General features: G+C 40.2%; 1 protein-coding gene across 1 annotated transcript in view; it reads left to right on the top strand.

Annotated features, from left to right (window-relative positions):
• The window catches only part of LOC140727667 (suppressor of tumorigenicity 14 protein homolog), a 92,389-nt gene that overhangs the window by 8,081 nt on the left and 70,267 nt on the right, over positions 1-14,041 (top strand). Inside the window, exons 3-4 of the mRNA XM_073045306.1 lie at positions 1,163-1,329; positions 7,260-7,330. Coding sequence (XP_072901407.1) covers positions 1,163-1,329; positions 7,260-7,330 — 238 coding nt within the window. The remainder of the gene's footprint in view (positions 1-1,162; positions 1,330-7,259; positions 7,331-14,041) is intronic.

The raw sequence follows: 14,041 nt of genomic DNA, 5'->3' as shown, positions 1-14,041 counted from the left end.
ATGGCAATTGAATTGCAGTTTATGATGTAGATGTGATTTGTTTTGTTAAAGGAGCTGCCACTCATCGTGATTTCCTTCAACATTAAATTCCTTACATTTCTGCAAGGGCCGAATAATTTAGAGTTCTTAAATGTAGCTGTTATGTAGATATTCACTGGTTGGTGATGGCTTTGTAAACTCTCAGCACAAGGGGACGGAATATGTTACCTTAAATTGTCCTATGGGAACCAGCATCATGATAATGCACGGTGAGGGTGATCAGGCAATCAACGGGCATATAGAAGAATGAGAACTAGATTGGAGAAGAGATGAGAGAATGTGAGGATGCTGGAAATCTGAGGAATACTGGAGGAACTTAGCAGGCCAGGCAGCGTCTATGGAAAAGAAGAAAAAGAAGAAGAATAGCCCCTAACTCAGCAGTGGAGTTATCGGAGCACCGTCTTTGGTGGTGTTTCCGTAGCAAGCTATTCTTGTTTTCACGAGGTTGAGTTGCTAGCTCAACGCTCAACCCGAACTGGATTCGAACTCGGGAACCTTCGCTCCAGAATCTAGTGCTGATATTATTGCGCCACCAAGCGGGACATGAAAAAGAGTACAGTAGATCTTTCGGGCCGAGACCCTTCATCAGAACTGGGAACAGAGATGAGAAGTCAGAGTAAGGATGTGGGGGGGAGGGGGGGAAGGACGATAAGGTGATAGATGAAACCGGGTGGGGAGGGAGGGGTGAAGTAAAGAGCTGGGAGCTAACTGGTGAAAGAATTAAGGGCTGGAGAAGGGGGAATCTGATAGGAGAGGACAGAAGGCCATGGAAGAAAGGGAAGGGGAGGAGCACCAGAGGGAGGGGAAGGGCAGGTAAGGAGATAAAGTGAGAGGGGGAAATGGGAATAGGGAATGGTAAGGGGAGGGAATTACCAGAAGCTCAAGAATTCAATGTTTATGCCATCAGGTTGGAGCTACCCAGATGGAATACAAGATGTTGATCCCATTCCAATTTGTCAGTCCATGGCCTTCTCTACTCCTCTACGCGATGAGGCCGCACTCAGGTTGGAGGATCAACACCTTATATTCCATCTGGATAGTGTCTTGAAGATTCAGATGCAGACTTGTTTCTCTTGTATGTAATATTCCCGGATAATTTTTGATAACGTTTTTTCCTGTCTAGGAGCCACTCCACTGGATGATGAGTTAATTGATTCAAACCTCAAAATCCATGGAACTCCCCGATATTATATTGGAAGCATAAAAATATCCAGCTATTTATTGACACCTGGACTAATGGTGCCCCAATCTAAAAACTTATCCAGCTTGTCAAAGACATTAAAACACATGGTAAGAGATTGAAAAATAGTTAATCCTTTTAAATGAGAAAATATGAGGTAGATGCAGCACAAGATTGTTTTCTCCTGTTTTACCGTCTATTTTCCTGTTGACAGAAACAGAAAATGCCAGTGACAGTCAGTAGCTTAGATCTGAAGGGGAAGTATTTCAGCTCCGAGATCCATCGTTGGTCTCTTTTGATAGATGCTGCCTGCCCTGTTGGTTGTTTACATCACTTTCTGTTTTATTTCAGATTTCCAGTTTCTACAAATTTCAGATGGTCATCTTTGTTAATATGTTAATGAATACTTATGGGATATATAACTATGCTTGATTATGGTCATTTACTCCATATATATTAAAACAGATTTTAATAATTTGATATGTTTTATTATTACAATTTTTAAAAAATACACACATATTGTATTCAAACTTCCTGTTTTTTCCACTGGGTAAGAAATAACAGTCCCTATTAAGAAATAACTTCAGTCCAATAATCCAATTAAATCTTCCGCACAATAAAAGATACTGCAAGCCTCTGAAAACACTTTGATATGAAACTCATAGTGTTCCCATGTCTTGGGCAACATACACAAAATGAGGAATCTCAGTCCAAAACATTCCTCTCCAATGATGCTGCCTGACCTGCTCAATTCCTCCAGCATTTAGTGTGTGTGGCTTTGGATTCCCAGCATTTGCAGAATCTTTTGTGCTTATGTTGCCCTATCTCCAAGCATACTTCCACCACAATTGAGACCTTTACAGATTGCCATTTTGACAGCATACAATATTTCTTAACATTTAATATGATGATTCATAACAGCCCTGCAAAACAAATGTCTACTCATTCAAAAGTGTGTTACATGAAACCTTGCTGTCAGCTCCAAAACTCATTGAGTTAAGTTTCTTTGCCATCGTTTCCAGATCACTCCATGTTGTCACCATTCACATTTGACCAGTATTTTCTGATGTGCTCCTTTGATCCTCTGCTTTTAGCTTTCCATGAATTAATGCAACTCCAGAATTCTGAGAGGTTGTAGACAAAACCAAAATGTTAAGGTTAAATCAGAATCAGAATTAGATTTAATATCACCAGCATATGTCATGAAATTTGTTTAGTTTACAGCAGCAGTACAATGAAATACATGATAAATAAGTACAGAGAAAATACTGAGTTACATGAATTGAATATATATGTCTATTAAATAGTTAAGTTAAAATAGGTAGTGCAAAAATAACAGAAATAAAAAAAAGTAGTGAGGTAGTATTCACAGGTTTAATGTCCATTTAGAAATTGGATGGCAGAGAAGAAGAAGCTGTTCCTGAATCACTGAGTGTGTACCTTCAGGCTTCTGTACCTCCTTCTGGATAGTAACAATGAGAAGAGGGCATGTCCTGGGTGGTGGGGGTCCCTAATGATGGACATCACCTTCCTAAGACACCAATCCTTGAAGATATCCTGGATACTGCGGAGGCTGGTACCCAAGATGGAGCTTATTAATTTTACAACTTTCTGTAGCTTCATTTGGTTCCGTGCTGTAACTCCCCCCCCCCCCCACCCCATACCAGACAGTGAAGCAGCCTGTCAGAATGATCTCCACAGTACAACTGTAGAAGTGTTTTAGGTGATAAACCAAATCTCCCCAGATTCCTAATGAAGTATAACTGCTGTCTTGCCTTCTTGATAGCTGCATCAATATGTTGGGTCCAGGTTAGGTCCTCAGAGATATTGACACCCAGAAACTTGAAATTGTTCACTCTCTCCACTTCTGATCCCTCTATAAGAATTGGTTTATGTTCTCTCGTCTTACCATTCCTGAAGTCCACAATCAGTTCTTTGAACTTGCTGACATTGAGTGCAAGGTTGTTGCTGCGACAACACTCAACCAGCTGGTATATCTGTATCCTGTACGCCCTCTCGTCACCATCTGAAATTCTTCCAACAATGAATGCATCATCAGCAAATTTATAGATGCTGTTTGAGCTATGCCTAGCCACACAGTCATGGGTATAGAGAGAGTAGAGCAGGGGGCTAAGCACACATCACAGTGGAGCACCAGTGTTAATTGTCAGCAAGGAGGAGATGTTATTTCAACTCTGTACAGACTCTGGTATTCCAGTTAGGAAGTTGAGGATCCAGTTGCAGAGGAAGGTACAGAGGCCCAGGTTCTGTAGCTTTTCGGTCAGGACTGTAGGAATGATGGTGTTAAATGCTGAGCTGTAGTCAGTAACCAGCAATCTGACACAGGTATTTGCCACATCCAGGTGATCCAAGGCTGTGTGGAGAGCCATTGAAATATCAGATCAGGCAGTAGAGGGAAAACAAAGTCAAAATCTCAGGCTGATAAGTTTTCATAAAAGTTGTAAGATATATGCAAGAGAAAACAAGTGTTAAAATGTAGAGAGTTGGAGTGGGGAGGCTGGATGGGGATGATAGAGGAACAGCCGAGAGGAGGATCTATATTGTTATTCATTAATTATAGAACCTTGGATCTATAGGAGTTTCTCCTTAGCCTTGGTGCTTCTTGCTTCCCCATTACACTTTTTCTCAACAGTGTACTTTAGCTTAGGCCATGCTTTGGAAGCACACAGAAGCCCTGCTTAAACAACAGTCACTTTGCAAAGTACCTAAATGCTTGCCAGCTCTGTCAGGCATCTCCTCACCCACCTGTGTCAGAGTTTGCAGATGCTCTACTAGCCCATCGCAGAGTTCACAAAATTGGACTGAAGTACATTGTCCTCAGTACTGGGGATTGCATTAGAAGAAGAAAGCTACCACTTTGTGAGTGAGAAATAGTTATAAGGGAAGAGCTTATTAAACACAGTTAGATTGTTTGGGAGTTAGTATTATGCTAGTGTGCATTGAAGATTTGTTAATGCATAGAAAACAGAGGTTAGGAATAATGGGTCATTTTTGAGCTGGGAGGCTCTAATTCGTGGAATGCCACAGCCATTCAGAATCTATTTTAATAATTTGGATGAGGGGACTAAGGGTAATATATCTAAGTTTGCTAATGAAGCTAAGTTGAATGGCATTGTAGATTGTCAGATGAATGCATAGTGCATTCATGGGGATACAGGGGTTTCGAATGCAAGTCAAGGATGTGTCAAATGGAATTTAATGTGAAAGTATTTGAGGATTTCAACTCTAGAAGGAAAAATAAACAAGGGTCAAGTTTTCCAATTGATCTTGTACACAAATCATTGCAAGTTAACAATGTGGACACAAGAAACAATTAGGAATACAAGTGGTATATTGGACTTCATTGCACTTAGACTACAGCACAAAAGTAAAGTACATCTTGCCACAGTTATATAAGGCCCTAGTTAGATGATAACTCAATGTTCTGTACAGGCCTGGTGTACTTATCTAAAGCAGTATACAGTTGTGGTTGAGGGAATAAAGATTCACCAGAATGATTCCCACAACAGAGTTTGTCTGATGAGAGATTAAGCAGAACAGGCCTATACTCTGTAGAGTTAAGAAAAATGATCAAATTGAAATAAAAAATTTATGTGGTATGACAATGTTGAAGTAAGAAAATTGTGGTGTCTGGAACCATGGCACACAACCTTGTCACAAAATGTTGGCCATTTTGGACAGGCTTGAGGAAAAATATTTTAAAGTAAATGGTTATGAATCTTTAGAAGTCTTCACCCAAGAAGCTGATTGAAGAAATTTTGGATATAAGGGAATAAAGGGATGTGGCACTACTACAGGGCAAGGGGACGAGGTGAAATCAGTCCTGATTTCAGTGAATGGCAGGGTGGGCCGGTGAGCTGCTTGCCCTCCCTATGCTTCTGTCCAAATGTTTCAGGTCAATGAGCTTTCATCAGAATGGTTTGGAAGAACGCTTTTCAACCTGAAATATAAACACTCTTCCTCTTTTCACAGATGCTGCTTGACCTGTTGAGTATTTGCAAACTTTTCTGTATTCTTTATTCAGAATTCCAACATCTGCACTTTGTTTTTCTTACTTACATCCAATGTGTGGATGAGTTTGAAGATCTCTGTTTGCACCTGGCCTTCCTGTTCCCAGTCACATTAGTTATGATGTGGTTGAATAAGATGCTTTTAATTTTAATGCATGGAACAATCCCAGACAATCAAAGTGGTTGTATTAATTATTCAATAATCAGAAGAAAGATATGTAGAGCAATTGGGAAGACAAAACAAAGAAGAGTGGGACTAATTCGTTCCTTCTCTCAGAAAGCCAGAACAAGCTTGAAGATGCATTAATGGGCTTAGGTTGGTGTAGAATAACTATCACTGGATGAAGCATCTCTCAGTTAAAATGCCCTGTTTATTAAAGTGCCTTATCATTTAAAATCATAAATTGTTAACGTAAAACACAAAATCATGAACCAATTTGGTTTGACGGAGCTTCTAATTAACAGCAGCATTAGGGTAAATCATGTGATTATAGACTCGTAGAGTCAAGGAGTAACATAGCAAGGAAGTCGGCCCAACATGTCGATGCTGACCAAAGTGGCCACCTAAACTAGTCCTATTTGCTTGTCTTTTGCCCATATCCCTCTTTGCCTTTCCTAGCCATATGCTTAGCCTTATGTCTTTTAAATGTCATTATTATGTTTGCTTCAACTAAGCTCTGCTCTTTTGCAGCTTGTTATGTATACACACCATCCTCTGTGTGCATGAAGTTTGCCCTCATGTGCCTTTTGTAATCTTTCCCTCTTCCCTCAGCCTATGCCCCCTCATTTTTAGTTCCACAGCCTCAAGAAAAAAGATGTGCATTCACCCTCCCACTGCCCCTAAAGATTTAATACACTTCCAGAAAATTACCACTCAGTCATCCATTTCGTGCCTGCTCTCAGTTTTCATTCCAGAACAACTGATATGTCCTCCCTCTTCATAGAAAGGGGCTTCACTTCCTCCATCAACACTGCCTCATCGAGCACCATCACTCCGTCCACCACAAAAAAAGCGGGAATTCCCAGTGGCCACCCATTACAATTCCACTTCCCATTCCCATTCTGACATGTCAGTCTATAGCCTCCTCTACTGCCGGGATGAGGCCACACTCGGGTTGGAGGAGCAACACCTTGTATTCTGTCTGGTTAGCCTCCAACCTGATGGCATGAACATTGAATTTTTGAACTTTAGGTTATGTCCCCCCTCTCCTTCACCATTCCCCTTTCCTGTTTGCCTCTTAACCTTTCTCTCCTCACCTGCCCATCACCTCCCCGTGGTGCTCCTCCTCCTTCTCTTTCTTCCATTTTCTTCTACTCTCTCCTATCAGATTCCCCCTTCTCCAGCCCTTTATCTCTTTCACCAATCAACCCCCTAGCTCTTTACTTCACCTACTCCCCTTCTCCCAGTTTCACCTATCACCTACCACCTCGTACTTCTTCCTCCCCTCCCCCCACCTTCTTATTCTGACTTCTCCCCTTCTTTTGCAGTTCTGAAGAAGGGTCTTGGCTGTCTGTTTCACTGTTTACTCTTTTCCACAGATGCTGCCTGACTCTCTGAGTTTCTCCAGCAATTTGTCCGTGTTGCTTTGGATTTCTCGCATCTGCAGGTATTCTCGTGCCTGATCCAAGGAATAAAGTGTTCAGCTGCCCAACCTCTCCCTATAATTCAGCCAACATCATTCATTTTATATTTTAGTTAAAACAAAACATTTGTATTTAAGTCAAGAGTAGCATAATTGTGAATGATGCTGGTTCCACCCTGCACTGCCACTAAACCCTGGGAGAGGATTAATAATCTTATTTGAGGTGATAATGGAAAACAATTAGTTACTATTAGAATTTTGTAATGCAAGCTTTTTCACCTCTTCTTGATTTAGTTACGGAGTTGTAATCTGGGAATTGATTTCTATTTGCTATTAATGAACATGTTAAAACTGCACTTTGAAGTTTTGTTATTTTTGGTTTTTATAGCTTGCCATACTTAACACCAGAAATATATTCTTTTCCAGCTGAACCAACTATATACTACATCTCCAGCTCTTAGATATTATTTTGTGGACAGTGACGTCTTCTCATTTAGGTAAAACAAAATACAGCAATTAAATATCATTTAATCTATGGTTTAAGTTAATTACCTAGCTATTTAAACATGTTTATAATCCTAGAAAGTACAACTGGCCATCTAGTTTGGGTCTGTATTTTTGTAGGATTATAATATAATAGTAAATTTATAATGTTTCAACTTTGGTATTGCTTGTTGCTTGTATTTTTACAATGTATGTGCGAATGATATAAAGATAACAAATATTTAAATATTTGTACAAATATACATGAAAGGATGGAATGACTTGTGTACAATACTTGGACCTGTATGCACATATATGACTAGATGAACGCCTGCAAGTTTTAGTGAAGATCAAGTTATGATGTCTCCTTGTGAGCAAGAAAAGCTGGAGTCTAAATAATTTTATAAACCAAAATATTTGGCAATTCTAAAAATGTTGTATGTCTCCTTACCAGAATGAATCACAAGCTTTAATGCTTCTCGGAAGAGAACTGGTGATTTTATTTCTTTCATTCCTCTTATCTTCATTCTTGGAATAATATTTTGATAACAGTTACATTAACAATCATCCTATAAGTTACAAAAAGTACATTTTAGTTTGAAATAATGAACAAAATCTTTATTTGTAATGAGGGTACAAAACTGGTCAAAACTAACCAGCAGGGCAGGATATGCTATTCAATGGATTTTTTCCACTGAAACCATGAAAATCTGAAGAACAGGTCCACTATCATTACAGTACAGTTCAAGGAGTAGACCATGGACCTGTTGTTAATTCTGCCTTTTGGTGAGATTATGGCTAATCTGTGATTTAACGTTTAAATCCATATTAACCATCCTAGATTTGAAATGATCAAATCTATTTATCTATATCTATCTATTTATTTATAGACCTAGCTTCTATTTATAGAGAAGAGTTCCAAATGAGTACAACCCTTTAGATGGAAAAGAAACTTTTCTCATCACCTTGCTAATCCTTCTATTAATGAATCTAATCCAAGCCCCCTAGATTTTAAACCCTCTGTTAGGAGAAGTAAGTCTTTCTTATTTACTTTATCCTGGTTCCTTATGATTTTAACTGCATCAATAAAGTTTCTCTCCCTATTCTGCTCTCTTTCAAATAAAATAAGCAAAGTCTTTGCACAAACAAGAGAAAATCTGCAGATGCTGAAAATCCGAGCAACAGTCACAGGTGCAGTGCTGCCTCACCTGGCAGGACTGTTTAGTCCCCTGGATGGTAATGAGGGAGGAGGTGTAGGGGCAGGTGTAGCACTTACTCCGCTTGCAAGGATAAATGTCAGGAGGGTGATCAGTGGGGAGGAACAAATGAACAAGGGAGTCGCCTGTGAGTCTGTTGGGGCCATTTACTGTGTTCGGTGCTCTCAGTGTGGCCTGCTGTACATCGGTGAGACCCGGCGTAGATTGGGAGACCACTTCATCGAGCATCCATCCGCCAAAATAAGCGGTATCTCCCACAGGGCCTCCATTTTAATTCCACTTCCCATTCTCACTCCGATATGTTCATGCGTGGCCTCCTCCACTGTCATGATAAGGCCACACTTAGGTTGGAGGAACATCACCTCGTGTTTCATTTGGGTAGCCTCCAACCTGATGCCATAAACATCGATTTCTCTAACTTCCGGTAATGCCCCCCTCCCACCCCCCCTTCTCCATTTTCCATCCCCTTTTTCTTCTCTCACCTCATCTCACAAATCAACTTCCCAGCTCTTTACTTCATCCCTCCCCCTCCTGGTTTCACCTATCACCTGGTGGTTCTCTCTCCACTCCCCCCAACCTTTTAAACCTACTCCTCATTTTTTTTTCTCCAGTCTTGCCGAAGTGTTTCAGCCCAAAACGCCAACTGTACTTTTTTCCGTAGATGCTAAGCTCCTCCAGCATTTTGTGTGTGTTGCTTTATCCAATCTTTAATTTACAAATTTTCACTTTGGCAGCATCCTTATTAGTGTGCCCTGCACCCCTTCAGAGCAATCAAATCTTTCTTCACACACGGTGATCAAAATTGTAATCATGTTCTGCTCTGACTGGTCTAGTATAGAGTTCTAGCATAGTCTTCCTTGCTCTTATACGTTTTTGTTTTGACGAATAAAAAAACAAAATCCCGTAGTCTGGATCTTGTGTTCCTTGTGAAAACTGTGACTTTAAGGGAACTGTTGAAGTGAAAAGAGAGGACCAACCTCCTCTGGCTAGTGTGTTGAGGATGAAGCAGCAGATTCTAAGAAATGAAGATAGGGGCTTTCAGTAGAGATGGGAAGCATCTTTCATGTCTCTACAATTCTGGGAAAGGGATGTAGACATCACATTTCAAAGTACTTGGATGAATATGCTGAAGTACAATGGTCTGGTACTGGAAAATGAGTGAATTGGCAAACTCCTTACTGTCCAGCTTTTGTTCAGCTCCAGTGTCCTGCTGTGATTCTATGCTGATTCCTCAGTGATGGTCCTAGAGTTAACATCAGTTAGTCATTTGCTAATGAGAGTGCCATAGATAAATTAGATCTACTGTAAGCCAAAGTCCACAGATATTTGTTTTCAATGAAATTACTGGCTCTGACCCAAGAATGGTGTATTTGATTATTTGTGGAATTAGTCATGGACAATACATACTACCAAACCTCAACAACCCCGGCTAAGCACAGTGACTCTGTAGCCATCACTCCTGAGAATGGGGAGATTCCTGGTCATCTTATTCAGCTTGGAGTCACACAGTGAGCTGTTGGGAAATCTGAGGGACTGGTTATGACAAGGGAACAAAAGGAACTTAAATTCTAGTGAGCTAATGACAGTTCAAAGGGGGATTTTTTAAACATCTACTTATTCAGGCTTACAAGGCAGTGTTTGAGCAAAGTCAGCTAACTTAATTCAGGCTGTAATACTTCTAACAACTGGATTATAGTCTAAAAATATTCTAATGCAAAACCATTGCAAATGTAATTCTGCAGAGTCAGTCAGCCACAAAATGGCTCTCTCTGAAAAATGCAATCCCTAATTTGCAAGGGTCCAAAGTTAGTGAAAATGTTTATTAAACATAAATATTTTTCTAATTTTTGGAAAAGGAGTTTAATTTTTGGATCAAAAGTGACTGATCTACTCTCCTTAAGGCTGAAGCTTACACAGAGAGATAACAGGACAGCATAATTAATTATTTGAAAGACCCACCTAGACAAGTACTCTTCAGCAATAATGCAGGATACAATGGACAAGACAAAGGACTGGCGTTTGTTGGCTTAGCAAATATCTGTCAATGAAAGTAATTTTGCACTTTTTACGAATCTACTGTAGCTGGCGACTAGAAAAAGATAGTGGTTTTTAATTTTTACACATTTATCTTGGCAGAATCACATCTGTTTTTTTTAAACATCCAAGCAACAATAGATAAAAATAGAGTTTCATATTATTCAGTCTATAGTGAGGTACAATGAGAACACAAGCTATTGTACAGAAATAGATGCACTGAAAGAAAAGACATAAAACAAGCATGGAGGTACAACTGTCATAGATAACTAAAATGAACAATGAACTAAAATTGTATTGCTGCAAAAGGTTAAATTGTACCAGAATTCCTTCCTCCACTCTCCACACTGCCCCTCCCCCAACACCAGTAAGAGAAAGAAGTAGGGATGTGTCTCACTGAAAAATTTCCTCATCTCATTCTGAAATGATTGACCTCAACTCAAGGCTTCACCTCCATGCTGTGAACTCTCAGGCCAGAGGGAGTTCTGAGATGGGCTGACTGAATAGATAACAATAGATAACAAACATCTTATTATCTTTTGTTAACTAATCCTTCAATCCTCAGAATCGATATGTGTCAACAAGATCAGAAGCAGGTTTAATATCACTTCTTATGTCGTGAAATTTGTCCTCATCTGGAAGCAGTACATAGCAATATATAATAACAACAACTGTACTTTACAGTAATAAGTATAAAAGTTAAATTAAATAAGCGGTGCAAAAAGAGAGAAAAAAAATAGAGAGGTTGTGTTCATGGATTCAATGTCCATTCCGAAATCTGATGGTAGAGGGAAAGAGCTGTTCCTGAATCACTGTGTGTGTGCCGTCAGGCTCTGTACCTACTCCCCAATGGTAGAATGAGAAGAGGGTGCGTCCTGAGTAATGGGGGTCCTTAATGATAGATGCTGCCTCACTCTTTAGTCCTCTAAATACCAGTGTCGGCCTTTCTCAATAGCTCTTCAACCTTATTGCAAGGATATCTTGTGTAAATCTATTCTGCACTGATTGCAAAGATTTGCAGATAGGTAACTGGCTACTCTGAATTACGACTTAAGTGAAATGGGAAAAGAATTAAATGTGAATTCATGCATGTTCACATGGTTGCATGTGAAAGAATTAGTTACAGGTGTGCAAGGAAATAACGAGAGATGATGTGATCACTTTGCAGAGAGTCTTTCTTAGGTACAGAGTTTACAACTCAATGCTCAAAAGAAGTTAGCAAAGTACTACACTCTGAGCAAGACTACCAACCGCTTTGGCACAGGGGCCAATATATCGCAGGCTTTCTTGATTGCTTGCTGCATCTCCCAAAGTAGCATGTCAAAACTTCTGTACAAGTAGTTGTTGGAAACAATCATTTAACAAAGTAATCTCATAATGGTTCCTTGTTGCATATCAGTCCTCATGCTATATGCCAGTGTTTCCAATCCATGCTTTTCAGGTCCAATCCTTTATTGTTACTTCCACTGCTGTCATTTTTTGATGTCATACCTTTTCTGCCTGGTGACTTTACTATTTACAAACCTATCTCATGTTCAAGGTCTTCCACCCCATCTTCAAAACTATCACACTAATTTCCAGCTGTTTCTAGAACTTCCCCAATATTTTCAGATAATGAACTGGCTCTAGATTCTAGATTAACTTGCTTCTTAGACCACTCACCGCAAGACTGTCAGTTTTTTGGAAGAACAGGATGCTGCCTTGTTTTGTTTTCATTTTGATTTGCACTCAAGCATACAGTGAATGAGTTGTTTTACTGTAAGTCCTTCATGGGTTTCTTGGCAGATCAGATCTAATAATAAATAAAGAGCCAGCAGCAAAACAAGAACGTTTGAATCTATTGCGATGTGTGGGACATGGTGGCACACACGAGGCTGCTCAATTAGCATGGTAATGCAGGAAAGATTCTAGCAGTGGCTGATTGGCAGCCTTGATTTCTGCTGCTGCTGCCCAGTTTACCCAGTGGTAGCAGGAAATGATGCATCTAGTAGAGTTGCTGCGTACAGCAACTTAGTAAAGTGTAAAAGAGAGGCGAGAGTGGATATCTGACCACTGGAAAATGATGCTGGAGAGGTACAACAAAATGGCAGACAAGTATTTTGCACCAGTCTTCAATGTGGAAGACACTAGCAGTATGGTGGAAGTTCCAGGTGTCACAGGGCATGAAGTGTGTGAAGTTACCATAACTAGAGAGAAGGCTCTTGGGAAACTGAAAGGTCTGAAGGCAGATAAGTCACCTGGACCAGATGATGCACACCCCAGAGTTCTGAAAGAGTGGCTGAAGAGATTGTGGAAGCATTAGTAATGATCTTTCAAGAATCACTAGATTCTGGAATGGTTCTGGAAGACTGGAAAATTGCAAATGTCACTGCACTCTTCAAGAAGGAAGAGAGGCAGAAGAAAGGAAACTATAGGCCAGTTAGTCTGACCTCAGTGGTTGGGAAGATGTTGGAGTTCATTATTAAGGATGAGGTCGCAGGGTACTTGGAGGCACATGATAAAATTGGCCATAGTCAGCATGGCTTCCTCAAGGGAAAATCTTGCTTGACAAAACTGCTTGAATTCTTTGAAGTAATAACAAGCAGGATAGACAAAGGAGAATTGTTTGATGTTGTGTACTTGGATTTTCAGATGGCCTTTGACAAGGTGGCACACACGAGGCTGCTCAATTAGCTACAAGCTCATGGTAATACAGGAAAGATTCTAGCAGTGGCTGATTGGCTGAAGGCAAAGAGTGGGAGGTGACTGCTGTGACTAGTAGTGTTCCTTAGGGGTCTGTGTTGGGGCCGATTCTTTTTACATTATATGTCAGTGATTTGGATGATGGAATTAATGGCTTTGCGGATAATATGAAGATAGGTGGAGGGCCAGGTAGTTTTGAGAAAGTAGAGAGGCTACAGAAGGACATAGACTGATTAGGAGAATGGGTAAAGAAATGGCAGATGGAATGTGTTGGGATATGTGTTGCCATGCACTTTGGGCGAAGAAATGAAAGGATTGACTATTTTCTAAATGAAGAGAAAATACAAATAACTGAGGTGCAAAGGGACTTGGGAGTCCTTGTGCAGGATTCCCTAAAGGTTAATTTGCAGGTTGAGTCTGTGGTGAGGAAGGCAAATGCAATGTTAGCATTCCTTTCAAGAGGACTAGTATATGAAAGCAAGGATGTAATGTTGAGACTTTATAAAGCACTGATGAGGCCTCATTTGGAGTGTTGTGAGTAGGTATGGACCCTTTTATCTTAGAAAGGATGTGCTGAAACTGGAGAGGATTCCAAGGAGGTTCACAAAAATGATTCCAGGATTCAATGCTTGTCATATGAAGAGCATTTGATGGCTCTGGACCTTTATTCACTGGAATTCAGAAGAATGAGGGGTGACTTCATTGAAACCTATCAAATGGTGAAAGGCCTTGATAGGGTGGATGTGGAGTGGATGGTGGGAGGGTCTAAGACTGGTGGACAAAGCCTCAGGG

Source organism: Hemitrygon akajei, chromosome 5 (genome assembly GCF_048418815.1).
Source record: "Hemitrygon akajei chromosome 5, sHemAka1.3, whole genome shotgun sequence".
Lineage (NCBI taxonomy): Eukaryota > Metazoa > Chordata > Chondrichthyes > Myliobatiformes > Dasyatidae > Hemitrygon > Hemitrygon akajei.
The sequence above is the reverse complement of the archived record's forward strand: the minus strand, read 5'-3'. Positions and strand labels throughout refer to the sequence as shown.